The sequence below is a fragment of the Salvia hispanica genome, chromosome 2 (assembly GCF_029641045.1).
Source record: "Salvia hispanica isolate PSC_SH4W2 chromosome 2, Shi_PSC_v1, whole genome shotgun sequence".
In the NCBI taxonomy this organism is placed as follows: domain Eukaryota; kingdom Viridiplantae; phylum Streptophyta; class Magnoliopsida; order Lamiales; family Lamiaceae; genus Salvia; species Salvia hispanica.
Genome location: NC_142693.1, coordinates 9,305,482 through 9,328,620, shown reverse-complemented (window position 1 = coordinate 9,328,620; position 23,139 = coordinate 9,305,482). Strand labels below are relative to the sequence as shown.

General features: G+C 33.9%; 1 protein-coding gene and 1 pseudogene across 1 annotated transcript; one reads left to right on the top strand and one right to left on the bottom strand.

Annotated features, from left to right (window-relative positions):
- Nucleotides 1-6,094: 6,094 nt before the first annotated feature.
- On the bottom strand, nt 6,095-9,171 carry LOC125214982 (selenium-binding protein 1-like). Its single transcript, XM_048116250.2, has 6 exons — nt 8,826-9,171; nt 8,147-8,342; nt 7,752-7,979; nt 7,360-7,591; nt 6,915-7,295; nt 6,095-6,622 (listed from the first exon to the last, which is right to left on the bottom strand). The coding sequence occupies exons 1-6, from the start codon at nt 8,962-8,964 to the stop codon at nt 6,341-6,343; spliced, it is 1,458 nt and encodes a 485-aa protein (XP_047972207.1). The 5' UTR covers nt 8,965-9,171; the 3' UTR covers nt 6,095-6,340.
- Nucleotides 9,172-20,443: 11,272 nt separating this feature from the next.
- LOC125186422 (dirigent protein 1 pseudogene) lies at nt 20,444-21,226 on the top strand (annotated as a pseudogene).
- Nucleotides 21,227-23,139: the final 1,913 nt, after the last annotated feature.

Genomic DNA, 23,139 nt, shown 5'->3' with positions numbered 1-23,139 from the left:
ATAGTTGACATTATATGTATACAGTTGACATGAATTATATATGTAGTTGACATTATATGTGTGTAGTTAACATAAATTGTATATATAGTTGACATGGATTATATACATAGTTGACATTATATATGTGTAGTTGACATGAATTGTATATGTAGATGACATTATATGTGTGTAGTTGACGGAAAAAATTAAAAAATTAAAAAAAAATCAAATTATTTTTAAAAAAATTTAAAATTTTTTTTAAAAAAAACTTAAAATAAAAAAAATATTTATTGAATAAAATGTACCATGAAAATTACCATTCTGTCCTTTCATAATTAATTAATCTAAAAATATTTTCGCAAATTCTGGACCACTCATATAATAAAAATAAGTGACAGATAATGCATCTCAATTCTCAATTAGCCTAAAAAATCTCAACATATAAATATATATATACATTATTATGGGCCAATCTATAATAGCCCACTAGTTAAATTGGGCTAACCTACAAACTAACCTAATACTATTAATAGATTAATTAGGTTATTATTTACTCCACATCTTTTTCTTTCTCTCCATTAATTATCGTTCGTGTTTTTCTATTCTGCAAGTTTTGTTCATGCTTTTCTTCTTGAATATTTATTTCTCTTCTATCTCTCTATTACTGCCTGAATATATTTTTATGTCGTCTTATATTTCTTATTTTACCTCGAATTTTACAAGATATACCTTCCATTTAAAAGAAATATGAATTACTTGACATTATACTCGTGTACGAGATAGAATAAAATAAATAAAATATTTCTTATTTAAAATTTCCGTGCATTCATAAGCAATTTAAAATCTTCGTGCACCGCACGGAGCTAATACTAATTTTGTTAAATATAGAACGATTTAGAACGTGATACAATAATACATAATTTTAAAAAGTACTACCTCCGTCCCATATTAAGTGTCACATTTAGATAGAGTGTGGACACGGGTTTTAAGAAATGTAAGGAAAAGTGTGTTGAAAAAGTTAGTGGATTATGAGTCTCACTTATATATATTAGTTTTATAATAAAATGTGAGTAGAATTAGTTGGTGGAATGTGGAATCTACTTACCATTTATGGTAAAAGTGAAATATGACTCTTATTGTGGAACGGACTGAAATGACAAAATGTGACACTTATGGTAGGACGAAGGCAGTAATTTGGTATGGTTTTAATGTAAATGAAAAAAGATACTCCACTCCGTCCAAAGATAAGTGAAACACTTCTTTTGGGCATGAGATTTAAGGAATTAATATTTAAAGAGTTAAGTAGAGAGAGTAAAGTATGAGAGAGAGAAAAATAGAGAAATAAAAGAGAATAAATAAGTAGAGAATAAAGTATGAGAGATTTTTTGCTAAAATGGAAATGACTTACTTAGGCCCTACTTGGTATGATGAAATGGAATGACATTCCTATCTCCATTCTATTTCATTCCTTTGCTTGGTAAATTTTTTTTTCTTAGGAATCACCTTTCCATTTGTAATGCCCATTCCATTCCACTTGGGAATAGTCATTCCATCCATTTAGCTAAGGAATGGTCATTCCATTCCATTTCATTTTCCTTTCTTTTTATTTTAAATTTTAACAAAATTATATAAATTATATTTTATATTATATTTAAATTTAATATCATCACAAGTTTATACTACCTCCGTCCCACAATAAGTGTCACATTTTGCCATTTCGTTCCGTCCCACAATAAGAGTCACATTTCACTTTGACCGCACATTCCACCAACCAATTCTACTTACATTTTATTATAAAACTATTATATATATAAGTGGGACTTATAATCCACTAACTTATTCAACCCACTTTTCTTTACATTTCTTAAAACTCGTGCCCACACTAAATGTGACACTTAATGTGGGACGGAGGTAGTAATAAAATGAAAATTTTAAATATTTTTAATAATTGAAAAATCCATAGACACACACACTACACACTACACACACACTTCACACATTTCACACACTACACGCAATACATATACTACATACATTTCACACACTGCACGCACTTCACACACTATACACACAAAAAATGCACACATTGCACATAAAATAAACACACTACATACACTATACACAAAATATACACATTGTCTACACATTACACAAACTTACAAAATTTACACTAAATACACAACTACACACAAACTAAAATTTTAAATTTAGTTTAGTTTTTCAGTTTGATTCATTTTAAACTTTTGAAAAATTTCACTTATTCAATTCTGTTCGGTTTGAATTGGAAAAAAAAAATCTATAAGCTAAAAAAATTCAAAAATAGGATGCTTGAAATGTCTGAAATGTGAGTAGTGTTTGTAGTGTGTTAATTGTGTAGTGTGTGAAGTGTGTAGTGTGTGAAATGTTTAGTGTGTAAAATGTGTAGTGTGGCAGTGTGTTAAATGTGTGGTGTGTGAAGTGTGTGTGGTGTGTGAAGTGTGTGTAGTGTGTGAAATGTATGAAATGTATGTAGCGTGTGAAATGTGTGAAATGTGAATAGTGTGTGTAGTGTGTGAAGTGTGTCTATAGTGATAACTTATGACTATTTAGATTTTGGAATTACAATTTTCTACTTTTGATATGGTATTCAAAATGTGGAATTGGAATATTTGAAATTGCAATTCAATTCCAAATTCAAATATTTTTGTGATACCGAACAACAGATTTGGAATTGGAAACTCCAATTCCAATTCCAAGCCCTCAATTCCATGGTACCGAACGCACCCTTAAATATTTTTTTTTTTGGTAGAATCAACGTATTAATTATTCATATTTCATTTCATTCCATTTCTATATTAATTTGTTGTTATCAAACATAGAAATGGAATCAATCAAGGAATAACAATTTGAATCATTTTGCACTCCTTGTGCTTACCAAGCACAAGAATAGATTGTCATTCCATTCCCATTCCCATCATCATTCCATTCTCTTCTCATTCCATTCCATCATACCAAGAAGTCCCTTATAATGGGACATCTCAAAAATGAATATGACTCGTTTATCTTGGGTAGAAGAAAGTATATTTTGTTCAAAATCTAAAATGGGGGTTTTGTAGTACCATTGAAGCTATTTTCCTACTCCATTTTTGGGTTTGAAGTGCCATTGCAGATAATCTATGTTTGAGGATTCACAACCTTAATGGACTTGAACAATCTATTGTAAAAAGTTACAATATCGATCTTAGTCGCTACATATCATGATTGACAGATGCACTTGTGTGCCACAAAAAGTTAATAGAAAGTACGAGATTTCAATGATTTTTCCTTCCTATATAGTATTCCTCCGTCTCAAGCTACTTACACTATATTCGTTTTTGGATAGTCCCAAGTTACTTACTCCATTTTGTTTTTGGCAAAACTTTATCTACTCTATTCCTTTACGATCTCTCTTACTTTTTTTTCTTTCCGCTCTATTCTCTTTTTACTTAACCTTTAAACATCAATTTCCTAAGTCTCGTGCCCAATGCTTGGCACAGAGATATTATAAGAGCATTTCCCAATGCTTGGCACAGAGATAATATAAGAGCATCTTCAAGGAGGAAATATATATAGAAAAGGTCAAAAAGTATTATATTTATCTTCTTAAAAAGTGAAATATACTCTTCGAAAAAGTACCACATGCCAAAGCGAAAAGATATATAAAAAGGTAATATATTTTTTTAAAAATAAAATAATAGTACAAAATAGATTTAATAAACATACAACGTAATATCTTCTCGAATACATTCACCATTGGAGAATGATTTTTTACGAAAAGAAAGCAAATATGGTAGTTATAAGACTTTACCTCTCCATAATATACCTCTTCAAAATTGGAAAATATATAATACCTTATCAAATAGCTCTCCCACTTGGAGAATGATTTTTCATGAAAAAAAACTAAATATGGTAGTTATGTGACTTTGCCTCTCCATTTACCTCTCCCCTTCGAGATGCTCTAAGTGTGTTATGTGACAATGATCTTGTGGTATTGGTTAAGTATTAGTGGATTGTATTAGTTAAGTATTAGGAAAAGGTAGAGAAATGAGTGAGTGTGGATTGTGGGGTCTATATTTAGAATGATGTGTATAGTTAGTATTGGTTGAAAAGTTATCATTTTTAGATTTAGTCTAATTTTGGTGGATACCCCAAAATAGTAAAATTAGTCTATTTTTTGTGGATGGAGGGAGTATATTATGTTGGTGTAGTAATGGGAGTATCAAATTATCATCTACAAAAATATGGTAATCGATATTTTTTAATTCTTTTATTTCAGATAGTGAACTACGCAAATGGTCCCTAAACTTTAAACATATCATGGGTAGTCCATGAACTAAGTTGTAATCAAATCCATGGTATGAACTAATGTATGTCTGTCAATTTGCGTTCAAATAACAGACTAATTTTGTACTCCCTCCGTCCCGCTTAAGATGACACGTTTTCCTTTTTAGTTTGTCCCAACTAAGATGACACATTTCCTTTTTTGGTAACTTTCTCTCTCCAATTAATACACTCAACCATTTTTTCTCACTCCTATTAAAATATTCATCTTTCCTTATCTCTCTACTTTAATACTTACACATACCTTCTCTCTCTCCAATTAAACACTTAAACCAATAACTCCTAAAATCCCGTGCCGATTAAGCAATGTGTCATCTTAGCCGGGACGGAGGGAGTAGTACTTTAAAGCATGTTTATTTTATGAGAATTTTTTAAATTTTTAATCAAACACCCTCGAGATTAGGGAGGCAAAATGGGTAGCGGGTGGTAATTCTTGTTTCGACCCGCTACCCGCCAGATATCGGGTATCTGCTACCCGATGATAACGGGAAATGGGGCGGGATCGGGTAGTGTGTTTTAGAGTTTTGCGGGTAGCGGGTCCTCGCCGGTATACCCGTTAATCCCGATAATACCCGTTATTATTTGTATTAGCCATATACCACCTTTTAGTACTCCATCCATTCCATATTAATAGATGCTTTTCAAATAATTAAAGTGGAGAAAAAAAATAAATAGTTAAATAATAATCGCCATATATGCACTCATTTTGAAAATTAAATATAAATAGTTAAAATTAATGGAGAAAAAGTAAAGTAAGAGAGATAATAATGTGGAGAAAAGTATGTACGGAGTATATTATTATATTTCCAAAATGAGTGAAAAAATGAAACGCCTCTAATAAGGCGGAACAATGGGATTACTTTATATAATCTAAGAGTTCTTTTGAAACATTTTTATATTTCAACGAACATAGTTGAAAACTAACTGGAACTAGCTACAGAGTGTCCCCTCACTTTTATTCTCATTCAAAGCTTACCATCGATATTAATAAAGTAAATTAGGGAACATTGACAACTACTATGGTTTTCAAATATTTAAATAGGATTTTGGGTCGGGTACGAGTACCCGCAATGTCGGTACGGGTTACCTGACACGGGTATCGGGTAATCCCGATATATCGAAGGGCGGATATTGGGACAACAAATTTGGCTAAAATTGTGTATGGGTATCTGCAAGTAACCCGTTTCGCCACCCCTATTCAAGATGGAGGGTTAGTCGGGCCCTCATCCCATATATATTTTAGTTTTCAGATTGGTTTTCTTAATGACTGAAATGAATGCGAATGAATTTTAGAAACTCAGATCCTATTTTAATTTTCAGATTTGGTATGTACTTTATTAACATACCCACTTAAAACACTAAACGTCTCTTTCTTAGTCTTGTGCTTTCTTAGTCTTGTGCTGAAAAGAAATGATCCACTGAATATTATCTAGTAACATAAAAGTAAACTAATGTTAAATATAAGGATTGATTAAAATAAAAAAAATAAAAAAGAAAGAACTTATTAAAACATAAAAATAGTATACAAATCTAATCAAAACAAAAGACAATAGTATAAGTAAGGACCCTGATTTTTCCTAAAACTAGTATATATAATGTCCCATGTCGAAAACATGTTGTTACAAACCTTGAAGATGATCAAAATACACTTTGTAATTACATCAATTTACATCGAATCACAAATATGGTTGCATTTTATTTTCTAGATATAATCCATCTGGAAAAGAAAATACAATAAGATTTACAGCCAGATGTCTGAAGTGTAATATGTCTGAAGTATTACTATAATATTTCTTACACTAATATTACTATTAATGTCACATGTCTGACAATTTTCTGTTACAAACCATGAAGATGATCAAAGTACACTGTATAACTAAATAAAGTTTCATAGAATAACATACTCGTACTATATATATGGTTGCACTTTATGATCTATATATAATCCGAATCAAGTTTGGCTGCTGCAACCATTACTAAAACCATGTCCAGAAAAGAAATTTTACATCCAGATGTCTGAAGTGCAATCTCCACCAGGATACCTCATCTCGTGGGCGAGGGACGGGCCATCTGGCTCAGCTCCAAAGTCCACGAAGAACCTAGGGTTGATCTCTAGACCTCCCCTCTCCGTGTCGACATCAATCTGGAGCATGTGACTGCCTTTCTCCACCATCTCCGGATAAAACTGACAGTCCCAAGCACTGAGCAGTGAGTTTGTAACATACAGGCGCTTCCCGTCCAAGCTCAGTTGTATCATCTGCGGCCCACCTCTTAGTTGGTGCCCCTAAAGTCGATACATTATTGAAAATGATGAGCCTAGGAGATGACACTACAAAAGTTTTGATGTGAGTTGTTTGGGTCTCAACTCGATAAAAGCTCGTTCAGTGAACTTGGTTCTTTTACATTTTAATTAGTAATAACACTATCAAATGTTATTACTAATTAACTTCATTTATTATAATGAAATAATGAATAATTGGCTCAAATAAGCTCAGTTGAATTAACTACTCGAGTTGGACATAATAGTAAACGAATCGAGCTTGAGCATACTTCGTTGAGAAGAAAAAGAGGCCTACTTGGACTTGAGGTAGTTGGGTCTGGTATGTTGTGCCATCTTCCGCCTCTGCCACAACAGGACTTCCTCTCTGGATTGAGCCTCCCACCCAAACCTGGCCTACCAAACGCGGATTTGCAGGATCTTCAACGTTATACTGTCTGATGTCGCCATGAAACCAGTTGGCAAGGTAGAGGAAACGATCATCAAGGGATATCAAGAAGTCAGTTATAAGACCAGGCATCTCGGGTAGAATCCAGTTCTGCACCTTGAGTGGCTTCACTGATATTGCTACCTCATGACCCCAAGTCTCATCTGCCTTCTTGAAAAACCTTACCATAGTGCTTGCCATAGCACATCCCACGAAGCCTGTATCTTTGGCTGGATCATGCAAGAATCTTATCTGTGGATAAATTGAATAGATCATCGTTTATAGGAGAATGATAATGTAGCATACTAGTACTAACCTCCAAAGGTACGAGGCCATTATTTCCAAGATCCAACGTCTGTTTCAGCTCTCCTCCTGGCCAGCTGTAGACGTGCAAATGTCTCCCATATAAACCATCAGAAACATGCTGAAGGTTGAAACCTTTGATAAAAGTGGAAGGAGCTCCCATCGATGTGCTGATCATGGTCTTGTGTCGAGGCTGGTACCAGAAATCATAGCCATAAAGGGGGCTGTGCCCCGGTTTCTCCCACCTGTCCGAGCATTCACATTTCATAATGTCTTCTCAAAACAAAATTGAAACACATGACTAGTCACGTTCCAGAGGTAAGGTAAAGTCGCATGACATGAGTTCAACAATCACCTATTCAACGGATTACAATATTTGTTAATAATCCATGAGCAGACGTCTACCTTCCTTTGACATTAAAGTCAGAATCCAGTAGTAGAAATCCATTTCCTTCAGCATTCCCATCTTTATCTCCAAGACATGACACCATGATTTCACCAGACGCGAGACAGTGAGCTGTGTGAGGATATGCCAGCCCCGTCTTCTCTATTATATCCTTGGGATCAACGACCTTATGCAAAGATGGAGCCCTCGGATCCTTTTGAGTATCAACGGCATATATGCGCCCAGACCTGAGAAATAGAGAACAACGTAAGCGAGCACAGAAATAATAAGACATTTGTAAGACTACAAAGAACTGAAATGTTGCTGTAAATAAACAACTTAAACAATCCATTTGTAATAGTACATGATTAGCACAACGAGGCAAGGGAAGCGTAGAAAAATAAGGCCTACTTACAGTAGGGAAGGGAGGACAAGAAAGCGTCTCACAGCTGATGGATCGCCATGGCAAGAGCTGCAAGCATTCCATCCAGAGTGGTGCAGTTCATCTCCAAGGTAAGGCATGGACAGCCTATGAATGACTTTGGAATACGTTGGCGAATTCGGATCAGTATCCACAGTAGCAAGGTAATCTGGCTTCTCTTTTCCAGTTCCTATTAAAGTCAAAAAAAAAAAAAAAAAAAAAGCAGCAAAGTTTCCAAAAACCAGCATCATTAGCTACATAACAAGCAGTATCCCATTTTCTACTAAACTCTTTTACAGTGTTTCAACTGATAAACCCCTTGAATACCTAAACATAAACGCCACTGATGCATTTTCCTTTTTAATTCCAGCTAATTATCTACTTGTATAAATATAGTAATCAGCATACCGTTTGTTCAAAATTAATTGTAGCATACCACATTAACAAAATTTGGTAGTAACAGAACACTATAATTTCCTCTTAATTGGTGATAGATAAGAAACTATTAATCTGTTCCAGCAAGAAATTATTTCCTTCAAATTCAATCACAAAAAAAAACAAACACTCCACTCCACAGGCAAAAAAGAAAAAGTCCAAAAAAATTGCACATCAAACTAAATATCAAGAAATTGAACCCAATAAATCGAATCGAAGAAGAAAGTGGAAATATTACCAGTATATATACAAGTAACATAGATTAAGGCTTCGTTAGGGCCAGACATGGCTTGAAGCGGAGAAGCATAACCTGGTCCTTTATTACAGCACCCATTTTCCACCTCTGCATGCTGTAAAACAACCATATCCGTTGCCATCCTTCTCACTCTAAGTCTAGTTGCTGCTGAAATAAACCAACGCCCGAATCCTAAACCACTCCAAACCCCTCTCCCACTATACCACTTAGCATAAACAATCTACATATACACCTCATGGAGTATTTCATGTCCACCCAGAATTTTTAAATATATACTCCCTCTGTCCTGTCCTCGGAAGGGAGTAGGGAAAGTGGTGTAGGAGATCCGCCCCAGTCCTAAGGTGGGGTAATTACAATGTACATATAAAATGTTTCACAAATGTTTCAATTGAGTATAAAATATTTTAAGTTAATAAATACCATACAAAAAGTTTGATTAATGTTACGAATTAGTACATTTCATCTAAAATCACTACCACTATTACTTTATCTTATTTTTCTCCAAAATTACGCCCTAAAAAATGATATTATTTCTCTAAATAATACCTTATGCATTGTCATATGAGCATTTTATCAAGCAATGAATGCACATTTAACTTTCAGCTAATATTTGTAGCTACTTTTAGAGTCGAAAGGATTACAAATAAGAAAAAGTAACGATGTTAGTGATTTTTAAACGGAATGTACTAATTTGAAACACTAGTCAAGCTTTTTATATAATATTTATTAACTTAAAATATTTTGTACTCAATTGAAACATTTTGTATGTAAGGTGTAATTACCCCTCCTAAGGTCGCACTCCTTTTTTGTTTGTTCAATGTAGTTGATTATTATTTACTTTTTAGGTTATTTGTCAGTAAATATATGGACTTTCATTCCAATAAAAATATGGCAAAAAATGAGAATAAAGAAAATTTAACATGGACAAAAAGAAAACCATTGTCATTTTTCATCTCTTTACCATCGTTTTCACCCTTTCACCTTTCTCACCCATTTTTCCATTACGTCTCTCACTATTTCTCCTCTCTTTGGACGCAACAGTGATTTCTAAATGGTTGATAAAGTTGTTGGTGGTCCCAAGTCATCCAAATGTTATGAAGAAATGTGACATAGGTAAGTTATGTGATCAATATCAAACTATGTTTTTGGTAGGATTTAGTGATTTTCATTCTTTTGTTAGGGATGCTTACCCTCTACATATTTGATAATAGGCCTAAAAAGGATTTTATTATTACTTGCTAGTATTTTCTAAATAATGGTACTCCAAACACACGCCAAGCAAACACATGGACAATTTATTTTAAATGAAAGTGTTTACTTATTATGATGCAATTTTGTTCCACTTTCTTATTTGCATTGGTGAATTTGTTATTTATTTTTACTATGGAGATGGTTTTCAAGACATAGATGGTGTTAAAAATTATATCGTAGGAAATTTTGTTGGGAGGTATTATAACACCCTTTACTTGATTTATTAAACCATATAATTGGTGTCACATTTCGATACACTCAACCTCTTATTACGAATAAGTATTTCAACTGTGTACTTTTTTTTTTAACATGACACATACACACACATTGCATAGTTAGCAACCTGCTACAACAAAGAACACTATCAACTATACATATCTACAAAGGTGAGCTTAAGCTCGTAGTGTAACCGTATTCCTCAATATAATCCCTAAGATTTCCATCGATAACACAATCACAAAGTAATAACTTTGATACCTGGAAAGTCGTACAACATCTATTTATATGTCATCTCCCAATCTAATATCAATCAATAAACCATTTCATATAATATCAATTATGTCACATCATATAACAAACATAATCAGATAAATAAAATTGTACTTTGAACGTTAGTATACTAGCAACCTATCAACCAAATCATATTCGCCACCAAATAAATATGTCGAATCATAGAAGTGATAGAACAAACATAATTATATAAACAAGTTGCACTTTCAAATAATAATATGATACTTGTCAACCAAAATAATCTTATCCCAATATAGTGTAAATATAGCAATTTACTCTAACAACTTTATCATTTAATTCATCAACCAACACAATATATATAGTTTGAGACACCATAGCCTTTAAGCACATGCATCAATTTTAAATAGATAACAGTTTCAACCCCCAATAATTCCATCAGATCAAACAACTAATAGATTCATTTATAAATAACGACTTACTTTCAATAATGATATGCCGTATGTTAATCAAAATAATACACGTCGCAACTATAGCACAAATATAACATACCATTCTGACAACTTTTCACTTTATATATCAATCAACAAAATATATAGTTTTGAGATAATCACTCCACTTTGGATCATTTTTAGGCGCATAAATCTCATATAAATAACACATATAGCACAATATAACACATCATCCTTGTCACTCTCTTTCATCAGTCAACGCAATATATATATATAGGGATGTATTCATATCCTTTTTCTAATTATTGTTCTTTTTCCTTCTAAATCCTAGCCCCACGATTTTGATGATCTAATGGACGAAAATTAAGCAGATTATGATTATTTAAATTATTAAAATAATAGGAAAAGGTTAATTTTGGTATAGGAATAATGTTCAGATATGGTATCTTCCATGATTTCCTCCCTCAAATCTCACGCATAATCTCTCCCTCAAATCTCACGCATATTTCTCTTTCTTTTCTTTCATTGTTTATTATTCTATCATTCTCCATTGAAGACAAACGATATTCTACACGTCTGGCAGAAATCTTCATCGTATTTTTATCCTAGAACAAAACCGCTTATATTGGAGTAGTCGTGCATAATTTTCATTATCTTTACCAATGGAAGAAGGTAATTTAAGTATTTCGTATGATGATTACAAAACTGATTTGTTTATGTAAATATCGTTTTGGTGGAGTTGTCGTTCATTGCATTGAGGTTTTATGAGCGTTTTGATTTATTTGTGTTATTCAATTTCAGGGTTTGGTGTTTAGATTTGTCGTGTTTGAATGTATTGGCCGAGTTTAATTTATTCCCCAAGGGTTTAGCAATCATTGGGGCTAGGGTGTAGTATTAGGTTAAGTCGACGAGTTTGCAGAAAATCTAATGTACAAATATTAAGGTATAATGCATTCTTTCTAATCAGTAATGTACGATATATGTCCTATAATTAACAGATTTTCTCATATGTTTTTTGTTATGATTTTATATATAGTGTTCGTTATACCTGAATGTTCTCCGGAACTGAAGCCGGTCGTCGGTCAGAAGTTCCAAACACTAGATTTTGGTTTCGCCTTTTACGACGTGTATGCCCGGGCTGTTGGTTTTGATACGAGATGAGCCATCACGACTCTAGGAATTGTACAATGCTTAAAGAGATGGAGAAAGAGAATGCGTTGCGCAAGGGCAAGAGGAAATGTTGACGATTTGTTGATGCTCACGAAGCTCATTCCCCCTTTTTTTTATTGTTCTTCGTATTCGACTTTGTCATTAATCCATTAACTTATTCTCATCAGTCGTACATTTTGGTACATTATATGCACAATAACAATGCATTATTGTTCTGTTTTTTTTGCATTATTAGCTACAATAACTTATTGTTTTACGCAATAGTATCTATATACATTATTCTTTACATATATTACATTATTACTATGTTTTTGTCCATTATCATTAGTACAATTGTACGTTATATTAAACGAATCACATAACTTAATGTACGCAATTAGTACTGTTAAGGGCATTATGATCACATTACATACAATAAAATGCGAGTAGTACTATAAAGTGCATTATTCATTAAATTTTATACATTACTATTTACATTTCATACATAATTATTTCATTTTTAGCCATTATGTTGGATACTTGATGATCAAATTATGTTGATTAATGTCATTCGCATAATCACCAAATTTGTTCATTTTTACATTATGTTATTCTTATAATACATTATTAATGCCAAATCATACATTATAAGTTAATTTTCATCCATTATGTAGATGTAAGATCATCCTATAATCACATAATACGAAAATAGACGCCCGATTTCTACCAATTCATAACACTTGATATTGTTCACAACTAGCTAAGTAACAAGTTCGGTATTTTCACTTCCAATTCCTTTACAGCTTCTTTCTGCCTAGGAGTCAGACTTTGTAAAGCATTCAGAAACTCCGTTGTGGTGCGACAACAATACAGATGGTCTGCCTTTTTCCTTTAGTTTTCCGGGGCTCAACATCTTACGCAATAGTATCTATATACATTATTCTTTACATATATTACATTATTACTATGTTTTTGTCCATTATCATTAGTACAATTGTACATTATATTAAACGAATCACATAACTTAATGTACGCAATTAGTACTGTTAAGGGCATTATGATCACATTACATACAATAAAATGCGAGTAGTACTATAAAGTGCATTATTCATTAAATTTTATACATTACTATTTACATATCATACATATTTATTTCATTTTTAGCCATTATGTTGGATACTTGATGATCAAATTATGTTGATTAATGTCATTCGCATAATCACCAAATTTGTTCATTTTTACATTATGTTATTCTTATAATACATTATTAATGCCAAATCATACATTATAAGTTAATTTTCATCCATTATGTAGATGTAAGATCATCCTATAATCACATAATACGAAAATAGACCCGATTTCTACCAATTCATAACACTTGATATTGTTCACCACTAGCTAAGCAACAAGTTCGATATTTTCACTTCCAATTCCTTTACAGCTTCTTTCTGCCTAGGAGTCAGACTTTGTAAAGCATTCAGAAACTCCGTTGTGGTGCGACAACAATACAGATGGTCTGCCTTTTTTCCTTTAGTTTTCCGGGGCTCAACATCTTCACGAGATGTACTGGTCTCTGCTTTGTCCTCGGCTAATCTATGCCAAAGCTTCTAGGCTAATGCAATTGGAATAACATCATCTACTGCTTCCTCAAAATCAACTCGACGCTGCTTACTTGCTGACCAAAATAAGACAGAGACATGTATCACATGAGTATTCTCAAAAATGTAAAATTTGTACTTTGTAATGCATAATATCATCATAATAATGCATGTTAAGCGACTAATAATGTAAACATATAATGATACAAATTTGGTAAATAATGCAAAGATTCAAACTTAAAACCAGTACAGATTAGGTTTTACTTCAAACCATAACAACCATTACTTAATAATGTCCATTTTAAACTGAATACTGCACAGTATTCAAATAATGTAAATACTTGATGCTGTCCATCTCCTATTGTACTAATCTGTATATAGAATGAAGAAATAATGCATCAATTCAATTAAATCATCCATTTAGATTACACACAGCCAACAAATAATGCTTCCTCTCATTGTGCACCAATCGTTTCATATGCACACCAATTCATGAAACACACAACAGTAACAATAATGCATCCTTTTATCCATGGATACAGAGTTACAATGCACGATTTCTCATCAATAATGTAGCAAACACAACGAAAAATGCATCAGAACATGGGAAACAATTATGAAACCTTCTGACTGTGTTGGTTGACTCTTGAATGGTCTTCCTCGCTTCGTCATTGATGTTTTCTAGTACACAACAACGAAATCAGTTGAATTCCTACATCCAGTTAGACCAAAATCAGAGATATTACACAACAATCAACCAAATCGTCAATAATGGAAAGAATCGACCACACACTGAACAAAAATTCGAAAATTGCCAGAAACCAAACAAAACCGAACAAACTTGACAATATCCAGAAACCAAAACAAACATAATCGGGCATTTACCACAAACAAGTCAGCAATAAACTATAAAATTAACTAATTGACCGAACCCTAGTTCACACGCATACGATTTCATTTTTTTTCCAGAAAAATTGATCCATAAAATTCGTGCATTATTCGAAGAACGAAGTCAATCGATGACTACGGTCCAGAAATTGTCAAAAACCGACGCTAACAAGTGTTTTTACCCAAAAATCGGAACTTTAAAAACCCACGTTTAGAAACGAAAATCGGTCAGACAATCAATTGTCGTGCCCGAAACTAGAAATCAGTACTTCAAACCTCTGAATCGGCGACCTACGATGCTTTTTGCTTTTACAGCCAATATGTTTTTACTCTTATACCCTTATAATGCACATATTAGTACAAATAATGCAACACGGGATCAGTTTACTCAATTTAATCTAGTCCATCCATTCCCTCAATCTAGTGGATGAGATATATATATATATATATAGGGTCCTGTTAGGTTGAGATTTTTTTTAGCTTAATTGAGAACTGAGATCCATTTTCAGCCATTCATTTCGAAATGTCAATGAAAGTGCAGGTTTTCGGTGTTGTGTTATATGCGGATGCGGATGCGTATCCAACTGATCAGGATGAAAATCCCAACCTAGCTGAGTCGTTGGCACGACAACCTAAACCTGGTATCAATAAAATTCCTCAACTCACTTCTACTGGCTAGTATAGTGGAGATAAGGGTCGAATCCCACAGAGATTGACACGTTAGGACAATTGTAGTGATAATATGGAAGGTTTTGGTTAGCTACCACGCTTTGGTTGAGGTTCTACCTGGACAAAAATTGAATGTGGTACTCTACCGACTAGTGGGCGTGAAAGTGATCGACATGTGGCTGTGTACGTGAAAATAGGGGACAAGGTATTTCAGAGGCACGTGAAAAGTAAAACAGTTACTAAATAAGGAAATCTGGAATAACAGAGGATATGTGGTGGTTGGGTGGCTACTATGACAGGTCTGTAGGGCACCAACTTAACTCAACTTATTTTTAACACAAGTAACGGCGCCAAAAACTTGACTCAACTTATTTTTAACACAAGTAAACCCGCAAATGTACGGGGCTAATGTAGCAAATAGTAAGCAAAGATTCCTTCCTAGAACTAAGGTAACAACTCCTAAAAGCTCCTAAGACACTTAGCTTCATTCAAAGGCTCAAATCTATCGATTATATTGGAAAAGATGTCAACTTCTCTTCTTTCAAATTAAACTAATCATCTCCCGAGTATTGTAGTAAAATCCACATGCATTTATAAGGTGATCAATCAAATAAATATATAAGCACAAGAGAAGTCAAAATAACCACATGAGCCAAGACATAGAAAAAGGAAATCAATTAAACATAAGAATCATTGTATCTCCCCCGTAGAACTCTACGAAGGATTTAGCTACTCATGTTCATCACAAAAGTCAAAAAATATTCAAAGAAATATTCAAAAACATTGTTTGAACAAGAATAAAACTAAAAGATGAACTCCTAGAATCAGATTGGGCGGATTGGAGGTCTCGTCTTTGATCTTGCGATAAATACTCGTCCTCTGCTCGTTCTTCTCTTCTTCCTAGGTGAAAAAGTGGTATTTTTGGGTAGGAGGCGTGTAGAATGGTGTAGGAGTCGTCTCATGCATATTAGGTTAAATAGGGCTCGAAATTTCCTTGTTTTGAACTGTCGGCCGAACCTGGCGGGTCGCCAGGTTCGTTGTATGGTGAAGCTAGCGGATCGCCAGCTGCTCTTGGCGATTTTGGGCGGTTGTCCAGGCGAGTCGCCAGATTGGTAATGGGCGAAGCTGGCGAGTCGCCAGCTTCGTACTGCGTTTTCGTCCTTGTTGATCCTGGATGCCTCCTTTCGCCATTTAAGCTCATTTTTGACCCTTTTTCTACACATACTTCACAAAATGGCCAAAATACCAATATCATAGAGAAGTAGCTATAACCATGTCTCAAAATACACAATATACGATCAAATCCAAGTAAAACTACCCTCTAAAACCATGTAAAATCCAAGTGAATCAGGTTGAGGTTCTACCTATACAAAAATTAAATGTGGTACTCTATTGACTGGTAGGCGTGAAAGTGATCGATATGTGGCTGTGTACGTGAAAATAGGGGACAAGGTATTTCAGAGGCATGTGAAAAGTAAAACAATTACTAAATAAGGAAATCTGGAATAACAGAGGATATGTGGTGGTTGGGTGGCTACTCTGACAGGTCTGTAGGGTACCAACTTAAAAGGAAAGGACAAAAGAAAAAAGTAAAAGTGGTCCAAGAAAAAGTGGATTGTGATGTTTTCTTCTTCAACAAGTATGCATAGAATTTAGATGAATACAAACTCCATGGATGAACTCAGATTCATAGCTTCAAACATAAGACCCATAAATTAAAAAGCTTAAACTCAAAGATTAACGGCTAATAACTCCAGATTACTCCGACTGACTCACATGCAAGGTGGCAACAGTAACGTAAAATAGAAAACTCATGCATAAAACCTTAAACTGAAACAAAGAAACTCGAAATTCCAGTTAACAAACTCAGATCTAGCCTACTCAAACGAAAACATGCTTAAACACTTAGAAAATAAACGCAATAATTAGATCTAAGCTACCTAGGCAGAATGAAACAGATTCGAACCAAAAGAGATGCATAAAACCAACTCCATTACTAAAAGCGTTTGGATCTCAACAAAATACTTCAAATGATAACAAGATTTAAGTTTGCAACAGATCCAACGAAAGAAAGCAGGTAAAGATTTAAACTAAGAAAGCGATTAAAGATTGTTTTGCCACTCCGGGCGATGAAACTGCTACTAGTACGGAACAGACTGGCTGGAATGATGGACGGTGGTTCTCCGGTGGACGTTGGAACTTTAGGTGACCATTGTTGTGGCGAGGAACGAAAAGATGTGGACAATGCCGAAGGAAAATGATTTTTTCGAGAGAGAACTCTAGCTAAGTGTAGTGGCCGAACTCCTTTCTTTCTCTCCAAATGGCTTCTTTTATAGGGAGGCTTGCCCTTACTTTTAGGGTAGACTTCCTTCGCAAAATGACTCTTTTGCCCTTGTTTATGGTTGATCATCCCAGCAATCCTTCTTCTCCATCTCGAGCCTTCTCTCTGGCATGCATCCTGGTCAGTATTGCACCCTTCTAGCGCTCTTTTCACCTAAGTTGTCTGAACCTTCGCCTACTGACTTGAACCCTTTTCCTGCACACTTAAGCAACTTCTTTGTGGATAATACATGTAAATCACGACATACTGACCAGTAACCAAGACTTAGAATACGACTTATCAGTCAACTGCAAGTAGATTATGTCAACTAGGGGTATTATCGTAATTTCATTTCAATAGCCAGAATATCAAATGTCAACAGCTCGTATTAAAATGTCAACAACTAAAAAATTACACTTATAATTCACATTTCAATACCGAGAATATCAAATGTCAACAACTCGTATTAAAAATGTCAACAACTAAAAAATAACACTTATAATTCACATTTTAATACCGAGAATATCAAATGTCAACAACCCTAAGTTGTGTTGGAAGCTTCATGATTGAGTGACATAATCGTGCATGATCAAATATCACTTGCTTAATAACTGTGAGAGAGTTCTAGCGAGTTAGGTCCACTTAGAAGACACTACAATTAGCTTCCTTTAAAACGGCACTGTTAATTGAGAGTGAAGACTTTTCAAGGGTCTTAGGAGCTTTAAGGAGTTACGTATTAGGATTGACAACCCTAATGTTAGTAATCAACGTTTGCATCGCATGATCATAAGCTAGGTAACTCGTCCTATCAAAGTAATAACTGTGCTAGGGCATTGTATTTTGGAATTTGTATAACCATAACAGTAAACGCACATCCCTGAAATTCCCTTATCTCTATATTTTTATCTCTGTGATTTATCTACAATCAGTGTTATTTGCTTTCAATTGCTTTCAATTTTCAAAGCTTTCAAAAATCTTTTCGGTTTTTCAAATAGTAATTGAGTTTTAGTAGAAGATAGATAATCCGTGTTTATTTTCCCCGTGTTCGATATCCGGTATTAACCTTTAGCTATATTATTGCTGCTCTGTATACTTGCATGTATTAATAGTGCTAAAAAATAGTGCGTCAAACAGGACATGTGACCATCACCTCATCTATTCAAGCTTTCGTTCAACAAAGTCACGATTTCAAAGTGACTTATTCATGTACGTAGCTTAGTTTCTCCTCTCTGATTTCCATGCTACCTGAACGCTCGCACAACAACTTATCCACTATTTTTTAAAATAAAACGTTTCTATTTTTAAGAGATAGATTAAAATACTATATAGATTAAATTTTGGGGTATTGATTTTATATATAAAAAAAATCATCTAGAACGGGTCACCAGATTCGAATTCACTTTGTTTTAATAAATATTCTTTTGACCATGTCTATATTATCATTGTATTTCAATCGTTTAACAGTAAAAATTGTTTGACTAAATACAATTAGAGAGTTTTTAAAGAACATTTCTACCCTATAAATAAAAAACTATACTAATTATATTCAACCGGGAGGTAAACACTGGCGATCATTAATTGCGGTCATCATGCCGCAGTCTAAACTTCTTATATGTGATCCTTAATAACTCAAGGGATTATTATCTTTTTGCATTTTATGTGTTTAGTTAGCTTGTAAATTTGAATGACAATCTATACATAAACACACTCAAGAATAAATATTTTTTTATTTTGTATTATAAATATCTATTTAGTGGAGTATATATTTGAAAACTTGATAGTATATGATTTATTTGGGATTTAAATATAAAATGTCCTTCATTTGTTGAGGGCATTAAAATTGAAACACGTGCAAAAACAATATTAATTGTTCAGGACACTTTTTTCTGCATAAATCCGTTTTTTAATATTGAAGTAAATTTGGATAGGAAATTAAATAACATAGAAGATCTCTTACGCATGGAAGACGAAGATCTCTTGCGCATGGAACACGATATTGACGAAAACAAATAATACAAAATTCGGTTGAATATAAGTATTTATTTTCACATGACACCTGGTTCATATCCTGTAGGCAGGCCAACTAAGTCTCTTAGTTTGAAAGAAATTTCCATAGTCTCAATCAATCTCAATTGGAATTTAAGAGAAATTTAGAATAAAAAACAAGAAAATTATACGAAGAAAACACTCTTTGACTAATACAATTAAAATATCTCCGAATGAAAATCACACTGCATTTGTTTGCCATTAAATATATCATATTGTCATTTTAAAATATCTATTTTAATTTTATTATTTTAGTAAATTTGACTTCATATTCAATTAACTTATCCTCCAAAAAAATTGTATAATACAGTAAGTGATTGTTTAATTTGCAAAATTATATCTTCAAATTAAATATATATTGTGTTTGGTTTATGAGATTGAATCTCATAACTCGATCTTAGATGCATGAATAATCATATGATAATTAGTCATCCCTCAATTAGAACAAATCAAACCGCGACTAAGATTTATAGTCATTTGCTAAACATTATCCCTTTATTCTTTTTACATTATTTAAAATTTGTTAAAATCAAAAATTAACATTTATTCAAAGGCGTACTAAGTCAACCGTCTTTTATAACTAATTAGTTATATAAAACCTGATTGAAATTACTTAAAATCTGTTCAATTCAAAATTTGACATTTATTCATAGGCGTACTAAGTCAATAGTCATGTATAAGAAAGTCAAAACTATTACTAATTGATCATATAAAACCTGATTAAAAATACCCAATTGTTGTTAATTGCGTAATCAGCAATTTCATCAACTCACTATATAATTATAAACCCATCCAAACCACATCACTTAACAAGAATTTCCCCCAAATATCTAAAGTTAAACCCTACGTTTACATTTTTATCTATGGCGAAGCTTAATATTTATGCCATTTTGATTGTTCTCTATTTATTCTGTGCGACACAAATAAATAGTCGGAAAATAGGTGATGAAATAGATGAACTTGAGCTAAATCATTTATGCCTCAAAAATGAAAAGTTGGCCAAAATTCAATTCTACGCCCAAGACGTGATGGGCGGCCCGAATGCAACCGTTCACGAGGTCGCACGCGCCGCCGTCTCCACAGACGCGCTTCTATCCTTCGGGAAAGTGTTCGTCATCGACGACATAATCACCGCCGGGCCCAGCGCCGACACAGAGGCGCTGGGCAAGGCGCAGGGCATCATCAGCTCAGCCGACATGGCGAATGTAGCGATGGCGATGAGCTACAACATTGCCTTCACATCGGGGGAGTACAACGGTAGCAGCCTCAGCGTTGCCGGCCGGAACGAGGTGGCAGAAGAGAGACGCCGGCTGGCTGTCGTTGGGGGCACGGGGGTTTTCCGGTTCGCGCGTGGCTACGTGGTTCAAGGCACTTACTCGACCGCCGTGGGAGAGGATTCCAGCCTGTATACCGTTATTGAATACACAATCTATTCCACTTATTGTCCCTAGCTACATCATGTGTTTCAGTTTTGGAGCTCGAGATGTTCTATTCCATGTTTCATTTTAATTCCCTTTTCAATAAGATTGATTACTACTACTACTACTTTATTAAACTAAGGTATATAATCTTCTAAGAATTCAGTGGTTTGAATATATTGTCACGTAATTTCTCCCGCCAATCATAATTGTATGAATAATATTTCTTCGCTTCATTTTTCTCTCTTCCGGCAACCATGATCGACTGGATACACCATGTGGTAATGTGTTCAAACCATTGAATTTTTACATATATACAGTTACCTTTTCCTGTTTAGATTTCAATAAAATAATAAATGCGGGAATCAACCGTCGGGGAGATGAACGTCGACAGCGATTTACCGGTTTGCTCATATGCAATTCAGACGACTTATTATTATTTTAGGAATGACGTGGAGGTGTTTGAATTCAACATCCAAGTCGTCACCTCTGACTCTGACCTCAAAGATACCTTAAAAATTACTTTGGGGTGTTCATGGATTATTATGGTGTCATCTGTTTGCTAGTAGTACTATATTTTTATGGGTTCATTACAAGTTGGGCTAAAGAAACTTATTAGGCGGAGAAGTATTGGGCTATAGTTTTTATTCTGAGTTTATTTTTTTATTATGATACTGTTACTTACTATATTCGTATGCTTAAAATTAGAAATTATTTTCAATATGTAGAAATAGAAATTTTTGAATCTTTCTATTTTAGTACGTGGTTCCATTATTCCCAAACATTACTTCTATTACTTTTTCTCTTTTTTATTTTACTAATTATGCGTTAAAATTTGTATCGTTTCAAATGTTTCTATTTTTTTTAAGACAGAGGTAGTATATAGTTAAGATATAATTTGGTATTGTTGATTGTTTTCGTATCGTTTCAAATGTTTCTATTTTTTTTTTGGAACAGAGTAATTTCTATTGATTTAATTTGGTATTGTTGATTGTTTTCGGCTTATTGTATTAGTAAAACTCTAGAATATGTGTGTAACTCTGAATCTTAGTTCGATTGATGAATATAAGGTTCATCATATGCATTTCATTTGCACTGTTTTAAGGTTATTATTTGGTCTGTTTTCAGTGTCAAAGTTGCAATTCATTTCCATTATTTATACATTTTATCTATTTTGGTATTTTGACATGTTTTGTGAGAAATGTGCAAAAAAAAGCCTAAAAAGATAGCTAAAATTCGAAGTTTGAAGTCTGGAGCATTCGAGGCAGCCAGCGGTCCGCTGGACATTACTTAGCGGCCGCTAGTGACCATCTCCCGCTGACCCTGCAGCGGCCCGTCTCGAAAATTTGTGCTTGAAAGAAGAACACATCCAGCGACCTTTGGATTGTGAACAGCGGCCTGTCTCAGCAGCGATCGTTGGGAATTGCCCAGTGGCCCACTAAGAAAACGCGGTGCAACAGTTTACCTAATTCCTCTCCAAGACTTTTCAAACTAGGATAGAAGATTTAGCATATCATGATGCACGACCCTAAGGCTTTAAATACCCCCTCAAGCTTCATCAAAGAAACCTTTTACTGCTTAATACACTAGAGAATAATATTTAAGAGTTCATTCTACCGTTCATCATTCAAGGAGTTTGAAGCTATCATCTTAGTTCTTATATTTTCAATGTTCTCCTTACAAATATGGGAGATTATTTGTCTATGAGTAGCTAAATCTGTAGAATTCTAGGGATGTGTTAGAAACGACTTTGATTTATACAGTTTCTATTTATATAATATCCGTTTGAGGATAATGCTTCATGTTTGCGTGACACATTTTTGTGATGATCTATTAGCTTTTAAGGTAATCGAGGGAGGATTTGCATGCTAGAAGAACTTAGTTAACACTACAATTAATCTCCTTAAAATGGTACTTTTAATTGAGAGTGAGAACAATAAGACTCTTACGTGCTTTTGAGAGTTCATAATCTAAGATTGACGACCTTAGTGTGAAACCTACTTTGTGTCGCATGGAGGATTTGCATGCTATTAAAGC